Below are 18,628 nucleotides of genomic sequence, written 5' to 3' on the forward strand. Positions count from 1 at the left end.
CCAGAGCCACCGCTGCTTTCGCTCTGGAGGGGAAGGCACAGGAGGAGAGCACCCGTGGCTTTGGGAGCAGCTCCTTGGGGGTGGTGGAGGACAGGGGAAGGGCTGAATCCTCTGGGAGCAGGCTGTGGTACAAAGCAGAGCTTGGCTGTGTTCACCGGGCACAAGGATGGGGATGGATGCCCCATCCCGGGAAGTGTCCAAGGCCAGGTTGGGCGGGGCTTGGAGCAACCTGGGATAGTGGAACAGGATGGTCTCTAACCATGGCAGGGGGGTGCAACAGGATGGTCTCTAACCATGGCAGGGGGGTGGAACAGGATGGTCTCTAAGCTCCCTTCCAACCCACACCATTCCGTGATTCTATGCTCCCAATGCTGTGCCTGCACCCACGAGGTGCCTTTTAACACAGGGTTCGTTCCTGTGTTCCTCGGGTCGCAGAGGCTCGGCACAGAGGGAGATGTTGGTTGCTGCAGCCCCGTGGGCTCACATGCTCCCGCTGCAGCTGTGCCCGCCCAGGGGTGGCATTTCCATGCGTGGGTGGTCGGGGGTCAGTGACCCTCTGCCAAGGGGGTGCCCCGGGGCAGCCCCTTGCCGTGCTGGGTCTCGGATGGCTGCTTGGCTGTTGGGGTTTAACGTCTGGGGCTTTTCTGGTGAAAGGCTAAGTGAGCTTTGGGGTGTGTTTGCCCCCGATCTGGGGGCAGCAGCGTGTGGTAGCCGTGGGGATGTGGGTCCAGTTCCAGCTCCCAGGGGCGGAGGGTGAGGGAGGCCGGGCGGGAGCTGAAGCGGGCACAGTCCCTTCAGCTGCACCCTGAGGGTGCCGCTCCTTCCGAGCAGAGCCCCCTCCTGCCCTGGCACAGGGGCAGAGTCCCGGCAAGACGGGAGGTGCAGGGCGGGCTCCAGGGATGCAGCGGTGCTCGGAAGCTCCGGCAGGGAGCTGTGCAAAAAGGGAAGTGGTGCGGGTGAGTTTAAGCCATACTCAGCCAGGCACTTGGATCACTGTGTTTTGTCCTCCGGGAGCATCAGGGAGCATTAGCACCATTAGGCTTTGAGTGTTTGTCATCGCAGATGACGCTAAAACACCCGGGATTAGCTCGCAAACGCTGGTTTTCACACTTCTCACCTCGAGGATGAGGAGCAGCCCCATGCTCCATCCTCGGGTGGGATTTATGGGCTGAGTGTGCGTTAAAACACCCCGGCAAAGCCTGTCCTGGTTGTGCAATCCAGCAGTTTTGGGGGGCGGTGGTGTGCGGTGCTGGCTGTCACCGGGGGTGAGGCAGAGCAGATGTCCCTCCAGGATGGGATCCTTCCCGTGCAGCCGGCCCTGGGAAAGGCAGCCAGTTACAATAACAGTTTATCCTGCCTGGTGTCTTGTGGGATGGTGGAGGGATCCCAGAGCAGCCCTGCCCGGGTTCCTGCTTTATGTCACAGGACGGGAGCTGCTCTCCCAGCTGGGGTTGGTTTAGGGTTTTCTTACTCTTTTCACTACTATTTTACTGCTTGTCAGCAAAGTCCAAAGAAATTGGATGCATCCCTTATTTTTGCGCATCCATTTCCCCTTCCCTGCATATGGGAAAAGATATTAAAGGCAGGAAAAAACAAATGAGTTTACAACATAGAAATACAGCTTGAATTGAGTTATTTAGAGAAGAAAGCTGGGCCTGCGTGTGATGCTCATCATTATTCCCCCAGAGGGCATCATGCTTTTCCCACATCGTTTGGGGGCAGAAGTATTACCCGTGAGGGAAATCTGATTTTATCCAAGGGAAGCTCCTGAAATGGTGAAGGAGAATGGAATTTCAGTGTTCACCCTGCAGGATGTTTGCTGTTGTGGATTGCACCCTGGACCTGAATGTGCACCAGGGGTTGCTTTGCCACGTGCTGGCCAGTGAGAGTGTCACCTGGTGCCTCACTTTCCCCCAAAGCAGAGTGGGATGCAATACCTCAGTGCAGGATGGAGAAACACCAGCTGCTGTAGGGATGTGCTCCAGGGATTTTTGCTCCTGTTACAGCAGGAGAAACTCAAATGTTTCCTTGAAGCACCCCCAACGCCACCCTGTCTCAGTTTGTGTTTGCTTTGGCCGGGAAGCGGGGCCGGGTCTCCCCGGGGACACGGAAGCTGTGACAGAGCCCCGGGGCAGCCGCCTGTGCCTGTGCTCGTGGGTGGCACCAGTGTTTATTTACCTTTTCATCACCTGATTACCGTGCCCTGCCATGTTGCAGGCGCCAGCCCGTGGGCTGCCAGCCCTGTTTGAGTTGGCAGGAGCTGGAGATTAACCTCCTGCTAAAATAGCCCGACGCCAGCCCCACGTCTGCCCGGGGTGGCCGGGCTCCTTGTATGCCCTTAGAGCATCTAGTATGGGTATTTTGCAGCCTGGTATGGGCCAATGTCACCACATGACGTGATGGCGCAGCGAGGAAAGACGCCGTGATGCAACAAGCTCAGAGCAAGTTGCAAATGCTCAGCAGTTCCAGGAGCTGTGGATGTGTCCCTGCAAGGCAAAGCCCTCTGAGGTGGTGGGACTGGGGGTGCCTTAACCCAGAGGGGACGGTGCTCTTTGCTGGTGGGAATGGCCCTGTGACATCCAGGCTCTCATCGCCCCTTGGGATATCTCCACTTTCTTGGCTCTGCTCTCGAAAGCTGCGATGCCAAAGAGCAGGAGCAGAGGAGCCGCAAATGTGTCCACAAGCTGCAGGTCCTGTGATGGGACTGCTCAGCTGGGGGGAAGCTGGGTATTTATGGTGCACGTGGGTGACCCATTTTGGGATTCCCTGAGCCACCATTACCACTTTCCACCCTTGATGGTGTCGCTGCATTTGTGTTCTGGCTGTATCAGGGAGCTCGTGCTCAGAGTGGGATTTCCGTGCTGAGCCACTCTCCAAAGAAAGGGGATATTCGGGTGCCAGCCAGGAGCTTCCATTGCAGCCTGTTTGCACTCACCCTGTTGTCCCAAAGGAATGGCAGATTTGGGATTTTGCTGGCTCCCTGCCTGTGGCGGGTTTCCCAGTCGGATGGGACACGGCAACCCTGCTGGTGCCATGGGGCTGACTCACGTTGAACTCGGGTGTTGGTGAGTAGCAAACCCTCTTATTTCTGGTGAGACTTCGGATGTGACAGGAAGAAGCTCCAGCCCCAAACCTTCCCATTTTCCAGTGTGTTTTTATCAGTTCAGACCCAAAAATATGGGCTTATGACTTTCTGCCCTTTGTCTCTGGGTGTTTGGTGCTGAGCCGCCACATGAACAGTGGCGGAAGGAGTCACCGATAGCAGGAAGCTGCTTGGTTATCACCATACTCAAAATTGGGGTTTTGGGAGGTGCCTGCAGCAGCATTGCTGCGTTTGAGGTTTGGTGACAGCGATGGCACAGTGTCACAGTGCCACTGCGGTGTTTCAGCTGCCTGCCCCAGGGCACGTGTTTCCTGAGTTCACAGAAACCCGTTTTCGTGCTTTAATCAAGATCTCATGCAAAGTCCCAGCTCTGTGAACGGCACTGCTGCCAGTCTGCATGCAAACACGGTGTGGGAGAAGCACTGAGAGCACTGTGGTGTTTCGGGTGGCTGCTCAGGGTGGAAAGTCACCCCTGGGCACCCCGGCTGAGCCAAGACCTGTGGGACTCCCAGCTGCCTCCCCCAGGACATCTGCCTGCCCTTAGCCCTCTTACCTTGCACGCTTGCACCCTTAAAAGTGGAGTCTGGACAGAAATAGCAGCAGCAGATCTCTTCTACTTTTAATTTTGGAGGCTCTTTGGGTTGGGGAGAGGAAGCTGGGGGTGGAGAGGAGCTGGCTGTGAGAGGACAAGAGCCACTTTGCTCTGACACACTCTGTAGAGCGATTTGAAATGTCCTCCAAGATTAATTTTTTTTTTTTGCTATAAAAATAATTATAGGTATTATGTCCTGGTCTGTGTCTCACAGTGGCAGGGGATCAGAGTAGCCTGACCCAGGGGGAATGTGGGTTTAAAACTTGTATTGGGTGTGTCTGTGAGCACTGAGGAGCTGGTACAGTTTGAAGCATGAACACATTCAGGCTTCTTGTTTTCACCAGTTGGTTTAGTGAAGGTGGGTTTGGTTTGGGTTTTTTTTTCATTCCTCTGAATGAAAATAGGTGATGGAAAACAGATGAGCAGGTTTCACTTCCTGCTCTCGCTTAGGGCTCCACGCTGGGGGTGTTTGGAGACAGCCACGGTGGTGGGGCATCAGTGTCTGCCTCGGGCTGATTCCTCGTGGACTCATCTGGTCCCTTATTCCCTCCCAGAAGCACAAAGAGTTGGAGAAACATCTTGTTTTATCATAGAATTGTTAAGGGTGGAAAAGACCTCTAAATTCATTGAGTCCAACCATTAACCCAGAGTTGCCACCTGTCTCTTGTCACCCCCATGGGGTGCAGAAATATGCTGAGAGATCTGGGGAGAGGAGAAGGCTCTGGGGAGGCCTTAGAGTCCCTTCCAGTGCCTAAAAGGGTTGCAAGAGAGCTGGAGAGGGGCTTTGGACAAGGGATGGAGTGACAGGACAAGAGGAATGGCTTCCCACTGCCAGAGGGCAGGGATGGATGGGACATTTGGAAGAAATTCTTCCCTGTGAGGGTGGTGAGGGGCTGGCACAGGTTGCCCCGAGAAGTTGTGGCTGCCCCATCCCTGGAATTTTTCAAGACCAGGATGGATGGGGCTTGGAGCAACCTGGGACAGGGGACGGTGTCCCTGCCCGTGGCAGGGGGTGGAACAAGATGGTTTTTGAGGTCCTCTTCAACCTAAACTGCTCTGGGATTCTAATGGGTGCAAATGGAGACAAGCACCCATGAGCCACCAGAATCAGGGGGGTCACTCCTGAGCCCTCCCAGGGTGCAGGACCTTACAGTCCTGGACCCAGCTTGCCCACAGCAGGGCCAGCACATCCCTTGCTGCCCAGGAGCAGGAGGATTCCCTTGCAGGGTACCAGGGTTTGTGCATTGTCCAGCAGGACCCGTCGGTGCATGCGAAGGTAGCGGTCACCTCCTGGGGATGTGGGAATCCTGGGGAAGCTGTGATGGATGTTTGGGAGCCCTTGGGCTTCTCTCAGGTTCTGCAGGTGACTGGGCTTGGGTTTGGCTGGGAGCACTGTGGATGGAGGCTCTGCTCCCACTGGGGTGGGTTCAGGAGGACAGCTTGGAGCAGCTGAGCGTTGGCTTTGGATTTGTTTCCTAGAGTGTTGCAGGCTGTAAAGTACAACAGATTAACAGGAAACGTGGTCTGAAAGTTACAGTCCCCAGTAGGGCTGTACTGGGTTTCTGGCAGGGCATTTTATGGGATGGTTGGACTTCTGTGTCTTGGATTTGGAGAGGGCAGCTCCTGAGGAGTATTTTTTTAGGCAGGCTGAGTGTAGGAATAAATGCTGCCGGAGCCACTTGCAGCAGGGAAGTGATGTTTCCAGGGCTGCTTACTTGGTGTTAGACTGAGAAGTTTGAGGACAAGCTGCCTTGATGTGGGAATATGTGCAGAAAAATTTGCATTTTGGGGTACTAAGTGAACTGCTGGGCATAAAGGAAGGGATTGCTAGTTTGGGTCCAAATCACTAATTATCTTTTTATTTTTATCATTTTTTGCTGTATTGCACTCCCTGGGCTGCTGATGAAAACCCACAGAGCTCCCAGCAGAAGAAGGTAAGTCGTGGGCTGGAGGTGGCAGTACATGCCTTGAGTCTGGGTGGAGTGTGCTGGGGACAAGGAAGAGCGAATCTTTGGGGTCTTTTAATCTTGGTTTTAATCCCAGAGAAAGCTGGGCTGACAGCAGAGCTTCCCTGTGATGGGGAGGCTACCTCTGTGAATAGAAACACAGAGGATTTGATTCCAGTAGTTAAAAACAGAGCCAGTAAAAGCAGGGAAGTGCCACAAATGAAAGCATTTCATTTTAGAGAGAACCCCCCATGGCAATGCTGCATGTCCTCACCAGTGCCCATGGCCAAGGGGCACTGGAGCAGGCCTGAAGCAAGCAGGGATGGGGTTCTGTGGGTCTTAGGGCCTCAGTGGTCTAAATTACCTGTCCTCTGGGATTTTTTTGAGCACTGACTGTGCTTGGCTTCATGTTTTCCCACCAGGGAAGTCCCTCTGGGAGTTGGTACTGGAGCAGTTTGAAGACCTACTCGTCCGCATCCTTTTGATGGCAGCTTTTCTGTCCTTTGTAAGTACCTGGAGCTTGGGGTGGCACCTTCTGGGGCACATATGGCCTCAGGTGACATCCAAAGAGGAAGGGTGGGCAGGTGCCTGTGGGACGAAGGAGATGCAGCAGCAGAGCAGTGGTTTCTAGGGCACAATGGCAATATCATTGCATCTGCTTAAAGATGGGATTGGAGGATTTTCCAGTAATGTTGATCCATCCAAAAGTGATATCAAGCAACTCCCTGGGCTGCTTTCTGTTTACAGGGGGCTGTTCCAGGCTGATGATTTGAGCTTGGTTTGCAGTGCCCCAGTGCTGAACTGTCAGTTCTGCTTTGCCCACAGTCTGCCTTGGGAGCAACTCTGCGTGAGGAGGTTTCCCATCAAGCTGCTGGAGAATGATTGATTTTTTAGAGTGTAGTCAGTGTGTTTGGCAGGGATGGCAAAGCTGAGACTCCTGTCTCTTCCTTTTGGATGTGATTCATGGGTAGATAAGGGGGAAAGCTGGTCCCTTGTGGGGTTTAGTACATTCCCAAAACAACATGCAATGAAGTGAATGCAGGTAAAGCAGGTGTGAAGCCCTGTGCCAGAGGTCCTTGTGCCTCTGTGACAGAGCAGAGGGGTGTTGCTGTGTTGACACAGCACAGGTCGATGAGCAGTTAAATGGAGTGGAAATATCTGTGTGTTTGCTTCATTCATACTATGGTATGAGGCCTTTGTGGGATGGAGAGGGGGCTCAGGGTGGTAGAAGCCACAAGGTCAGTCCCTGCTCTGCAGAGCTGCTCTTACTACACTGATTACTCGTGGTGCATCACTGGCCTGCTGCCTGGGGCTGCAGTGCTGCCTGGTCTCCCCACTCATCAGTTCATGGCCATGGTCTCCCCACAGGTGCACTAAACACAAATAGAGAGGCTTTCCTGGTGCAAACACTCATCCAGGCATTTAATGGCTGTTTGCTCCAGCCCCACCTGTTCAATGCATTAGGTTATCCCAGCAGAGGAGTGGAGGCTCCAGCAGTGGGGTATGGCAGTTCCACTCTTGGACCAAGCCATGTGGCTCTGGCCACCTCCAGGTTGTTTTCTCTCCAGCAAACACCACCTGTTGTTTGGCTCTTGTTCCCATCATTCTTTTTAAAATGTTGTTGCTCTTGTTTGAACCACACTGTGCTCCTTCTTTTCTCTTCCCACCAGATCCTGGCCTGGTTTGAAGAAGGAGAGGAGACCACGACGGCGTTTGTGGAGCCCATTGTCATTATCATGATCCTGATTGCCAACGCTGTGGTGGGTGTGTGGCAGGTAAGGCACAGCCCCCGCCTGCCCCTGGGCTCTCTGCTCCATGTGGCTGAGATCCTTCACCTTAAGGCCTGGTTGCTTCATGCCCTTGGTAACTCATTTCCCAAAGGTTCAATTTTCACGTTGGCTGTGCTTCCTCATGCCCCTGCACAGATGTTCAGTCGCTGGCTGCCTCTTGGCTCGTTCCTTCAGTCCTTCTTTGGCAATTTTTGCAGGTTGGAGCTTATTTTGTAGTTATACAGGCAAAAACTGCTTGTCTCCTGGCCAGGGCCAAATGCATTTTCCAAGGGAAGCTCTTTGCCCTGTCCACCAGACAGCCACAGTGGCTGCTGTCCCTCTCCTCACTCTGTCCCTCCTGGGGGATGAGTAAACACCTCAGCCAGTGATGCTCCTCTTTTGTATCTATTCATTATCAGGCCATTTATTTATCTGCAGCTTCAGGTGGGGTTGCTGGATGGGGAAAAATACAGCTGGTTGGGATATGCTGCTTCCCATACCAAGAATGAGATGATCAACCCCAAAGGTCCAGGCAATGTCCACGATCTGGCGTGGTTTAAACCAGCAGGAATCATTTTGCAGACGCTGAAGAAGACGTGCTGCTTGTTCCATCCATGGTGTCAATGGATTCCAAAGCCAGGGCTGGGGTTTGGGTTTTCCCGTCTTTGCAGTGGGTGGGGAAGGAGCCTGCTGGCACCAGCAGCTCCAGCACCAGCAGCTCTGCTCCTGTCTGCTTGCAGGAGAGAAATGCTGAGAGTGCCATCGAGGCCTTGAAGGAGTACGAGCCCGAGATGGGGAAGGTGATTCGCGCCGACCGCAGCGGGGTGCAGCGCATCCGCGCCCGCGACATCGTCCCGGGGGACATCGTGGAGGTGGCAGGTAGGGTGCCATCACCCCAGGGCATGGGGTCGGATGGGGAGGTGGAACTGGCTGGGGGTGCCCCAAAGCTGAGGCTCTTCACCCTGCCAAGGCTTCACGTGAGCATCAGGCAGTAGAGGGCAACAGCAGAAAAGAGAAAAAAGTATCCATTTCTGAGGCAGGTTCTGTGTCTCAGGAGGGTTTCCCCTTTTTCTGGAAGAACTAGAAGAACTTTTAACTTTCACCAAGATTCCCTCTCTCTGGAAGTGGCTCTCCCACGTGCATCCCTGGATGAGGCGTGGGTGAAGGGCTGGTGCTGGGTGCTGCTGCAGGCAGCCTGTGTGGGAAGGCTTCCCTGGGAATTGCGGCTGGTTATCCAGGGAGGGTGAGAGCCAGAGGGGACCAGCTGCAGGGTGCTTTTGCTTCTGGGTGAGTTTTACCCCCCAGCCCTTCTGTTGGGGCTGTGCATTCAGCAGAGCATGCCTGGGGGTCTGCTGCCTGCCCCAGCAGAGCTGAGGAGGATGCATTCCAATTATTCCATTTTGTTTGCTCCTTAAATGATGCCATAAACCCCCAGAGCCACAAAACTAATCCTCTCCTTTCCTCCTCGTGGCCCTGCTGGTGGAAACATGCTGCAATACCTCCCGTGCCCAGCCAGCTCGTTGTTATTTATGTCTTCCAGTTGGGCTTCAGCTGGAAGATGAACATAAAAATAATGCAGGGAGGATCAAGCCAGCCAGATCCTCAGCTGGGCAAGCTGGCGGCGCTCCCAAACCAGCTCTGACAATGCAGTCCGGCTGCTGACCTGGCCTTTAATTAAATTAATGAATTATTAATAAAATTCTGCCATCTTTCCCCAAATTGAGTGCATACTGCCTGCCCATCAGCAGCCCGATATTACTTTTTAATGGCACAATCAGCGCTGTGACTGGAATGGAAAGAGCTGAGCTCTCTGGAGGGGTTTGCAAATTATTAGCAAATTGTGGGTTTAGGAGCTTATGGAAAGTGGTGAGGGTGCTGTCAGGCGCCTGGTAGGAAAGCACACCAGGAGGAAAAGCTTTGAACCTGCGGTGGACATCCAGGTGATGCCCTGGGGACAGTGTGACAACACAGGCAGGAGGGACTAGCTGCTGTTTGCATGTGCAAATGCAATAAATTTGGCAGCAGGGAGCAGGAAACCTGTTGCACTGAGGCAAGGAGGGAGGGTGGTTGGAAGTTGGCAGGCTGCTTAAACCCAGCTGAGTTTTGCCCGTTTGTGACAAGGTCGTGGAGGTGAGTCCTGGTGCAGGCAGCTTTTGCCTTTCCCAAAAAGTGCAGGCAGAGCATCTCTTCTGGAGCTCCAGCAGTTGCTGTGACCCCTGTGGTGCTCGGGCAGTGTCCTCCTGTTTTCCTCTCTTTCCCTTGGCAGACTTTGGTGCTGGGGGAATCAGCACGTGTTCAGTACCTGGCTAATGGCGGGGCCAGGTCTGTCCTGTGCCCTGGGATAATAAGGCACTGTGTACCCTGGAGCAAGTGCCACCCCTGTGGCACCAGGGCTCTTTCTGTCCCTGGTTGCTGCAAGAGTCTTTCTGTGCAGGTTTAGCTCTTGTTTGCAAGCCCTCCTGCCTTTCCCGGGGGAAGAGGAGCTCTTTGCTCCCTCTAAGATGCTCCAGCCCCCTTGAACAGATGCAGAGTCTGTGCATGAAGTGGATGTTTTGGGGAGGTCTGTGCTGGCACCCCCCAGCTCAGTGTCCCCCAGACAGGTGTGACAGGGAGCAGGGGAGGTGTGGCTGGATGGCAGATATTGCTGCTGCATCCTGGAGTGCTGGGATCTGCAGTTGGAATAACTGGCTGGGTGGTGGAGCGGCGCCAGCCCCCTCCCGCTGCGCTGGGGGGGTTTATGAGCCCTGGGAGGAAGCCCTCGTTACAGTCTGGGATTTGAGAGCATCGTTAGCAGCCAGGCCAGCAGTGTTGTGTAAGGGCTGGGAAGGGCTGGGAGCCAGGGCTCCCTCGGCCTCAATATTTCCGAAGCGTCGGAGCGTGGTTGTGTCCAGCTGATAAGGGAGCAGGAGGAAGAGCCAGGAGGAAGAAACCCAGCAGGAAAAGCAGCTTTAAATGGTTTGTTTTAAAGAAGCCCTAGTGCCTTGGAGGGTGGTGTTGAGTGGCTGGCAGTGGATGGGCAGCTTTCACCTGTGCCCACTGTGCCATACCAGGAGAGCCAGGGATGGTTGTTTGTCTTGGACACAGAAGATTTTCCACTGTCAACAGCCTCCAGTCAGCCCAGAGAAACCTGAAGCAGGGTCAAGACGGGCATTAGGAAGCTTGGACTGCTCCAACGTGGGGATGTTTTGGTTTTTCTTGCAGGAAAGAGGCAAGATGGGGGTGCAGAGGGAGTTTGCAGGGAAGAGGAGAGACAGGGACGTGGTGGGGAAGGGGATGAGCACAGCAGGCAGGACACCACCAGGGTTTGGCTGGGGGCAGACTTGTAAATTATAGACAGACAAAATTAAGCTTTAACAAAGCTTTAAATGCAGAAATGAGGTATCCCAGTGCAGGGCTCTTTGCCAGGGGCTGGACCCCTCATTGCTCCAGGCTGGGTGCTGCTGTGCATCTGCACATGGTTGGTGTCAGCTTGGGGTGTTGGGCACTGCCAGTCCCCCCTGACAGAGCTGCTCTGCTCTTGTCCTTGCAGTTGGTGACAAGGTGCCAGCAGACATCCGGATCATCGAAATCCGCTCCACCACCCTGCGGGTCGACCAGTCCATCCTCACAGGTGCGTGTGGGCCTCACGGAGCAGGGGCAGCTTCCTTCTGCCATCTTCATGGAGGCAAATTTTGGAACTGATGCCAGGATAAGTGCTTTGCTGGGGTGGGAAATGGGTGGGAGAGCAAGATTTAGATGATGCTTGGATCTTCCTGGGTCTTCAAAGTCACAGAATAGGTGAGATGTGTCCGGTGCTTGGGTATCCCTCCTGCAGAACACAAGCCTGAGGCTTTCCTGTGTGACGTGTGGGGTTTGACATCTCCATGGTGGATGTTTGGTTTGGATAGTTTAGTGGCAAAGTGCTGCTCTAGAGCACTGTGGGGTGTGTGATGCAGGGACAGTAATAAGCTGAGGCTGGAGAGGGAACATGGGTAGTCCATCTCTCCCCTCTTGTCTTGGCAGGAGAGTCTGTGTCGGTGATCAAACATGCTGACCCCATCCCTGATCCCCGGGCTGTCAACCAGGACAAGAAGAACATGCTTTTCTCCGTAAGTCCCTTCCACCTGTCTCCACCTCTCCTGTGGTTTTCCAAAGTGCAGAGGCTGGTGGATGTGGGAGATCTCTGAGCAAAGAAAGGGAGTGCATGCATAAGACCTGAATCCATAAAAAAGAGCTCCAAATCCATAAAAATAAGAACCTGCTTCATTTGGATTTCATTTGGGCTGTGGCACATAAGGCCTTTAAATACCTTGGGCAATCTCAGAGCACTTTTTTTTCCATCATGTAGAATGCATTATGGATGGGGAAGAAGTTTGTGGTTGAGCCTGGAGCTGTTGCAAATTTGGGTTTCCTCCTTTCTCATGCTCTTCTCAGGCAGAAGTCAAGTCCTCAAGGGGCTACAGCTCTCAGGAAGGGCTCTCCTGCTCCTTAGGGTGGGTTTATATAAAAACCCAGGATGTCCCATTTTCCTCTTAACCAAGATCTCATGTTCTCCTTTCACAACAAGCAATCCATTTCCCTGCTCAAACCAAGAGGTTTCATGCTCACATGTCCACTCTGCCCCTTTCCTCCCCTCCCAGGGCACCAACATTGCAGCTGGGAAGGCCGTAGGGATCGTTATTGCGACAGGGGTGTACACCGAGATCGGAAAGATCCGAAACCAGATGGTGGAGACGGAGCCCGAGAAGACCCCCTTGCAGCAGAAGCTGGATGAGTTCAGCCAGCAGCTCTCCAAAGTGATCTTCCTGGTGTGCATCGCCGTCTGGGTCATCAACATCAGCCACTTCAGCGACCCCGTGCACGGCGGCTCCTGGTTTCGGGGGGCCATTTACTATTTCAAGATTTCGGTGGCGCTGGCGGTGGCCGCCATTCCCGAGGGCCTCCCGGCCGTCATCACCACCTGCCTGGCCCTGGGCACGCGCCGCATGGCCAAGAAAAACGCCATTGTCCGGAGCCTGCCCTCAGTGGAGACCCTGGGCTGCACCTCCGTCATCTGCTCCGACAAGACCGGCACCCTCACCACCAACCAGATGTCCGTGTGCCGGGTGAGAGCCGGCTGGGCTTGGGGTCTGGAGGTGCAAGGGGGATGCTTAAGAGCACCCCATCCTGTGGTGCTGGGGTCTGTGTGTCCTCACCACAGTTGTGTCATGTTAGGAATGTGGGGGTGTGAGCAGGGAAGAGGGGTTATAGGAAGCCCCGAGGTTCCCCTGGACAGGGTCAATAAGGATCAGGGCTTCTCTTGGCTTGGGGGTAATTAGAAAACTCAATTTTATCAGCACACCATTGTGGAGGTGCTGTGTTGCAGTCTCGTTTCAGGGGTCACTTTCCAGGGGATGTTTCTTCCTGCTGGGATGTGACATTGATATAGAGCTCCTGGAAATGCTGATGCAATCAGGCTCCTCTGCTCTCTTGCTCTTTCCCCCCTGTTTTTAACCAAACCAGTGAGAAATCCTGGACCATGCAAAATTACAAAGCCTGGACCCGTGAAAAGCATTTCTGATGGAGGGAGCCCTGGGGTGGTTTGGTGAAGAGTTTGAATGTTCCTCATCTACCAGAGAGTTTTGCTCCCACAAGCCTGACCATGTGGAGAGGTGACTTGTTAGGAAAGCCTGGACCAGCTGAGTACTTCTCAGTTTCCCCATTAATCCATGAGTGTTGGGAAAGCTTTTTACATGGCTTTGGCGTGTTGTTTTATAGGAGAACCTTGGAAAATGTGTTGCTGTGGGAAAAAAAGGACCTGGCCAACGTCCCTCCTCTCTGACACACAGATAGGGTGGTGGGAAGCTGGGACAGTGCTGCAAACTGGCCACAGGCTTTGGCCACTGGTTAGCTCAGCACAAACTGCAGATGACTGGAAATGTCTGGTATTTCTGCCCTGTAAATGATACAGAACAAGACAGGGCCTGAACAAAGCAGGACCAAAGTGCCCATGTCTCGCATGACGAGGAGCTTCCCACCAGCCCCATTTTCAGAGCCAGTGATGCAGCAAAGCAAGGACAGGGTGACCCCAGTGCTTGGGGTCTCCTGAGCTGTGCACATTGCAGGAGAAGAAGGAGGAGTGACCATGCCTTCCCAAACCACTTCCTACTGGAGGGTCTGTTCCTTGAACTTGGAAAGAAGTGCCACCATCCCCTGCAGTGTGGCACAGTCAGGAGAGCCAGGATGGTGATACTGAGGCAGGGAGAGCGACACAGTGGGGCAGTGGCATACAAGAGTTTTGGCATCAGCTGTCATTTGCAGAATGAACTCAGCAACTTTGCAAAAAAAAAAAAAAAAAAAAAAATTCAGTGAAAAAGTCAAAGTATCCTCCAGCCCATCTCCCCACAGCCCCATTCCAATATCTGTTTATTCACTTAGCTGGATCCTGGCTCCCAGGGCACGATACTGGGAGCAGGGCTGGCCCCAGGACGCAGAGCCAGGGGTGTTAATGTTTAATGGACAGGGATTCCCGTGCTGACGTGGCCAGGACGGGGCCCTGTGAGCGGCAGGTGCGTCAATATTTGTGCTGGGCAGCCGTAGGCGTGTCTGGGACATGCTCCTGTGCCAAACAGCCAGCTCAGCCATGGGAGCAAACAGCCAGACAAGCCTATCAATAACCTGGGAAAAAGTATTAATTGAGTGTGATTTCATTAACTTGCCCATTAATTGGGTGAGCGCAGCTGCTCGGCTGCAGGGCGTGCTGCTGAGCGGGGCCTGCTCACTGTCTCACTGCTGGTATCGGGTCTGTCAAGCTGTGAAGTGGCTCTTGCAGGGCTTCAGGTCTGGTTTCAAACCCTCAGCTGGGTTTTTAAGGGCTGTGCCGTGTCTCTGGGTCCCACCCAGTGCTGGGGTCTCGTGGCCAGGGTGGTGTCTGGGTCAGCACAGCAGGACACACATCGACCCCAGGTGGTCAGCAGGGGTGGAGCTGTGCCCCCTAAAGCCCCCCAAAATGAGGTGCTTTGTGCTGGGGACCTTGTCCACCCAGGATGGCTGAGACTTTGGTGCTTTTGCTCTTACCTCAAGTCCACTCAAGGTTACAGTAACAAAGCCACAAACCCACTTAGTAAATCAGAGTAAACCTGTGGTTCGTGTCACTCTATGGTCAGCTGGGGCTCTCTGAGATCACCATCTCCCCCAGCCCAGGGCATGGAGGAACCAGGAACAGCCTTCTCCCAACCATTAAATAACCATGGAGCAACGGGAGCCTGGCAGGAGGAGAAGGGACATAGAAGCATCACTGCTCTCTCTGCTCTCATGTTTAAATCACTCTCCTAAAACTTGCAGCACCCTTTTATGCATCCTACCTTCACTTTCCAGGAAGGTGGCATTTGAAAGTCAGGACCCAAAGTGGAGATGTGGGCTTGGGGGGGAAAAGATGCTGGCACCCCGTGTCTGGGAGGAGGAGGTTGGTGATATTTGGCTGTCCTTGAGATGGCTGCTGGTGTTTTGGGGAACAGGAGCAGAAAGGGGTTTATTTTCTACAAAGCTTGTAGCAAAGCCTGGACGTGCAAACTCCTGGTCCCAGGAGTTGTGCGGGCAATGTTTGCTTTGCAGTCTCCAGGACACTGTTTGCCTCAGCACTGTTGTCTGTCTAAACCTGTCACTGATTACTGGGAGACCTGGCTGGGGGTCCCCAGGGGCTGTGCCAGTTGCCAGTGGGTGCCTGTTGGCTCAGCTGCTTCCAGTGCAGGAGGAAAATGATGCTGATCCATGGGTTGATTGATGGAACAGTGACTGATGATTACAGCTCTTACAATTCCACACAGCAATCCTGCCTTGTCTGCCTCTCGATGAGTAGTTCCTTTAAAGACACTACAGAAAATACAGAATAGTGGAGATGAATCCTTCACACCTGTCTTCCCCACGAGCCCACAGCTGCTGCCATGTGCTGCTCCAGGGATGGTGCATCCACGCGTGCCCTTTGCTCCCTACAAATACTCACCAGCAGCATCCAGCCGTGATACAGCACCAGGGCCAGGCAGGATCAATGGGACATGGGAGGAGGAGTGATGCTGGAACCCTTTGGGAGAAGGCTGCACTCTTCATGAGCATGTAGTAACATTTTCTTCCAGCCTCTCTGTTGCACTAAAACCCCAAATCACTGGCATGGCTTTAAAAGGGTCAGGGCAGGGGGCAGCCCTGGGGTGCTGCTGGCTGCATTCCCCTGGCTGGGTGCTGGAGCTGCTGTTCACTGTGCAGTACAAGAGGTTGGGCAGCCCCTCTGTGAGCCTGACTTGTCAGCAGCCCCCACCTGAGCTGCACCCACACCTTTCCCACCTCCTTCTATTGCTCCTGTTATTTTTTATGTTATTTTTGTGATTGAAACTTTGCCTCTCCTCTTAGCGGCTTAAGACACAGCTATTTCCTCTGGACTCTTTCCACTGCCCACAAACCTGCCCATTTCTCAGCCTGGAAATCTGCCGAGACATCGACAGGCTGAGAGAGCTGGGGTTGCTCAGCCTGGAGAAGAGAAGGCTCCGGGAAGACCCTAGAGCCCCTTCCAGTGCCTAAAGGGGCTTCAACAGAACTGGAGAGGGACTTTGGACAGGGGCCTGGAGCAACAGGACAAGGGGGCATGGCCTCACACTGAAGGAGGAGAGATTTAGATTAGATATGAGGAAGAAATTCTTCCCTCTGAGGGTGGTGAGGGGCTGGCACAGGGTGCCCAGAGAAGCCGTGGCTGCCCCATCCCTGGAAGTGTCCAAGACTGGTCAGGGCTTGGAGCAGCCTGGGACAGTGCAAGGTGTCCCTGCCCATGGCAGGGGGTGGAACAAGATGAGCTTTAAGGTCCCTTCCAACCCAAATCATTCAGTGATTCTCTGTTCACACAGAAGCCCTGCAAACCCCTCTGCAGTGCCCCGGCCACCCCCATGCTCGGCCAGTCACGCAAGCTGGGAGCAGCAGGAAATTTGATATAACCTCTGGTTGCTGTGGGTTATGTAGCACCTTTTTTTAAAAGGCATGGAAAAATAAAGGGCTTGGAATGTTTTTTTTTATTTCCCTTTTCCCTTTTTTAATAAGACGGACGCTATTGTGAAAGTAATAATTGTTTTGTAGCCATGAGCATTTGAAAACAAACAGACCCATATCAGGCAAAACCATCAGTGGCTGGGGTGGGTGCTTTCAGCTTTTTTAATAAATGAGTCTGGTTGGTGTTTCAGGAGTCTATTTTCTGAAGAGGCTGGGAGAATTTGGCTCTCTGCAAGGCCGATGGCATTGGATGTCTCAAAAAGAGATGAAGGGTGCTTAGCCTTTGATGTTGTCTCAGACTGGGTGCCTCACCTCATGTTCTGGGTCTGTCTCTGGGGGTGTTGTCACCAAAGGAGATAGGATGTGTTTGGTTTCTTTATTGAGTTTACACCCACTGAGCCCAGTGACTCCAGAGGACCTGGGACATCTCTTCTGCAGCCCTTTGGCTCATTACTTTCTTCAAAACCTGTCAGGAATGCTGATGGGCCTCCAGGATGGGCCCTGGGAAAGGAGCTGAGGGCATTAGCCCAATAAACAGGATATCTGCAAATAGCTGGGAAGCTGGGAAGCCATGGCAAGGTTGTTTTGGGCTCAGAATTACTCACATAGGAGGTGTATGCTTTGAAGCTGCTCCTTTGATTTGCCTAAACCTGTAAAATAGGGAGGTGAGAAAACCCACCGAGGTGTCCTGGTGCTAGACATGCCGTGAGTGTGCTCCCCTGAACGTGCCCTTTATTGCCTGGCTTGGCCCTAAGCTCATACCTTGGGACACCTTCTGTGTGGGGCAGGCTCACACCTGCCAACGTGGCTGCACTGACGAGGTTTCCTTGTATTATTAACAGTAATTAATAACAACAGCAAATTAACCTCTGTTTGTTGCCAGAGGAAACGTGGAAGGCAGAGAAGTGGGTGGTACCCGGAGCTGTTGCATCTCTGGTGCTGAGTGATGCCTCCTGATTTCTCCAGCATCTGTTGCTTCCCTCTCCTGGGGAACAACTCAAATAACCAGAGGAAAATAAATAGAGAAAAACCAATTATTTTGAGACAGGTTGGAGGGGGACAGTTTTCCCTGCACCTGCTTTCTGGAGGCACTCAGCAAGTTCATGGAGCTGAGGGGAGCAGCACTTCCCTGCAGCCAAATTCCATCCTGGCTTCTCCCTGCAGCCAGGAAAAGGCATTTGCCAAACAAACATTATTTATTTATTTATTTATTTATTTATTTATTATGTTGCTTTTTGCCTTCAGTATGGGTCATAAATAACAAGTAAGCAGAAATGGGCATCTCTGAACTGTCTCCTTGGCTGGGGTCAGGCCCTGCTCTTGTTCCTAGGGGATGCTGCCCTCAAAGGTGGGCTATGCTGGGAGGGGACAAGGGGAGGCTGGGAGAGCTTAGGGAGAGGGGAATTTTTATTTTATTTTAGAATTTGAAGGATTCGTCTCATTATAGCAGCAAAAGAGAATCTAGAAGGATTTTGAAAGGCAAAAATCGCTAAAAATAGAGTGTGGGGGACTTTAATGGCTCACTGGGGCTTTATTAATGAGCTGAGCTGTGATCCCAGTAAGGCACAAGGCTGGTGCCTGAGCTGGCTGGGAAGGGGTGGCAGAGGCAGCTGCTCTGATCCTGCCCTTCAGAGGCTTTCCAGGGCAGCCAGGGCAGGAGTGGAAGCCTTGACCCAGCTCCTTCTCTGCTCCAAGAAAAACACAGGCACCTTCTTAGGAACAGGCTCGGTGTCTCTCCTCCCCTAGGGAAAGAAAGAGCTGGAGGAGGTGAACATGAATAAGGCAGGGGAGAGCTGGAAGGGTTTGGGGACAGCCAGGAGTGGTGGTTGAGCAGGGAGGGGGCTGAGCCTGGTGCCAGCAGGGCTATCACTGGGACAGTACCAGATGCTGGGCACGAGGGTTGTACCAAAAATTTGCTGTCTAATGCTCGTTTCCACCTCTCCCCCTGGCAGATGTTCATCATGGAGAAGGTGGAGGGCACCCAGTGCAGCCTGCACGAGTTCAGCATCACCGGCTCCACCTACGCCCCCGAGGGACAGATGTGAGTGAGGGTCCCGCCCCCTTCACAGAGACACAGGGTGGCCCTGGGCTGGCAGCACAGCTGGGGGAAGGTGGGAGGGTCGGGTTCATGGCCACGGCCGGGGGTCCCCATGAGCTGGGGAGAAAGGAGTTTTCTGAGGCTGTTTGCAACCCTGTCCATGGGGATACCCGCTGTGCACTGTCTTTTGGC

General features: G+C 53.5%; 1 protein-coding gene across 3 annotated transcripts in view; it reads left to right on the forward strand.

Annotated features, from left to right (window-relative positions):
• The window catches only part of ATP2A3 (ATPase sarcoplasmic/endoplasmic reticulum Ca2+ transporting 3), a 52,243-nt gene that overhangs the window by 13,444 nt on the left and 20,171 nt on the right, over nucleotides 1-18,628 (forward strand). For all 3 annotated transcript variants that reach the window (XM_082294565.1, XM_082294566.1, XM_082294567.1), the window contains exons 2-9: nucleotides 5,612-5,629; nucleotides 6,064-6,146; nucleotides 7,312-7,416; nucleotides 8,151-8,289; nucleotides 10,940-11,020; nucleotides 11,413-11,498; nucleotides 12,030-12,494; nucleotides 18,351-18,439. In XM_082294565.1, the coding sequence (XP_082150691.1) occupies nucleotides 5,612-5,629; nucleotides 6,064-6,146; nucleotides 7,312-7,416; nucleotides 8,151-8,289; nucleotides 10,940-11,020; nucleotides 11,413-11,498; nucleotides 12,030-12,494; nucleotides 18,351-18,439 (1,066 nt within the window). The remainder of the gene's footprint in view (nucleotides 1-5,611; nucleotides 5,630-6,063; nucleotides 6,147-7,311; nucleotides 7,417-8,150; nucleotides 8,290-10,939; nucleotides 11,021-11,412; nucleotides 11,499-12,029; nucleotides 12,495-18,350; nucleotides 18,440-18,628) is intronic.

Source organism: Coloeus monedula (genome assembly GCF_965178545.1).
Source record: "Coloeus monedula genome assembly, chromosome: 20".
NCBI lineage: Eukaryota > Metazoa > Chordata > Aves > Passeriformes > Corvidae > Coloeus > Coloeus monedula.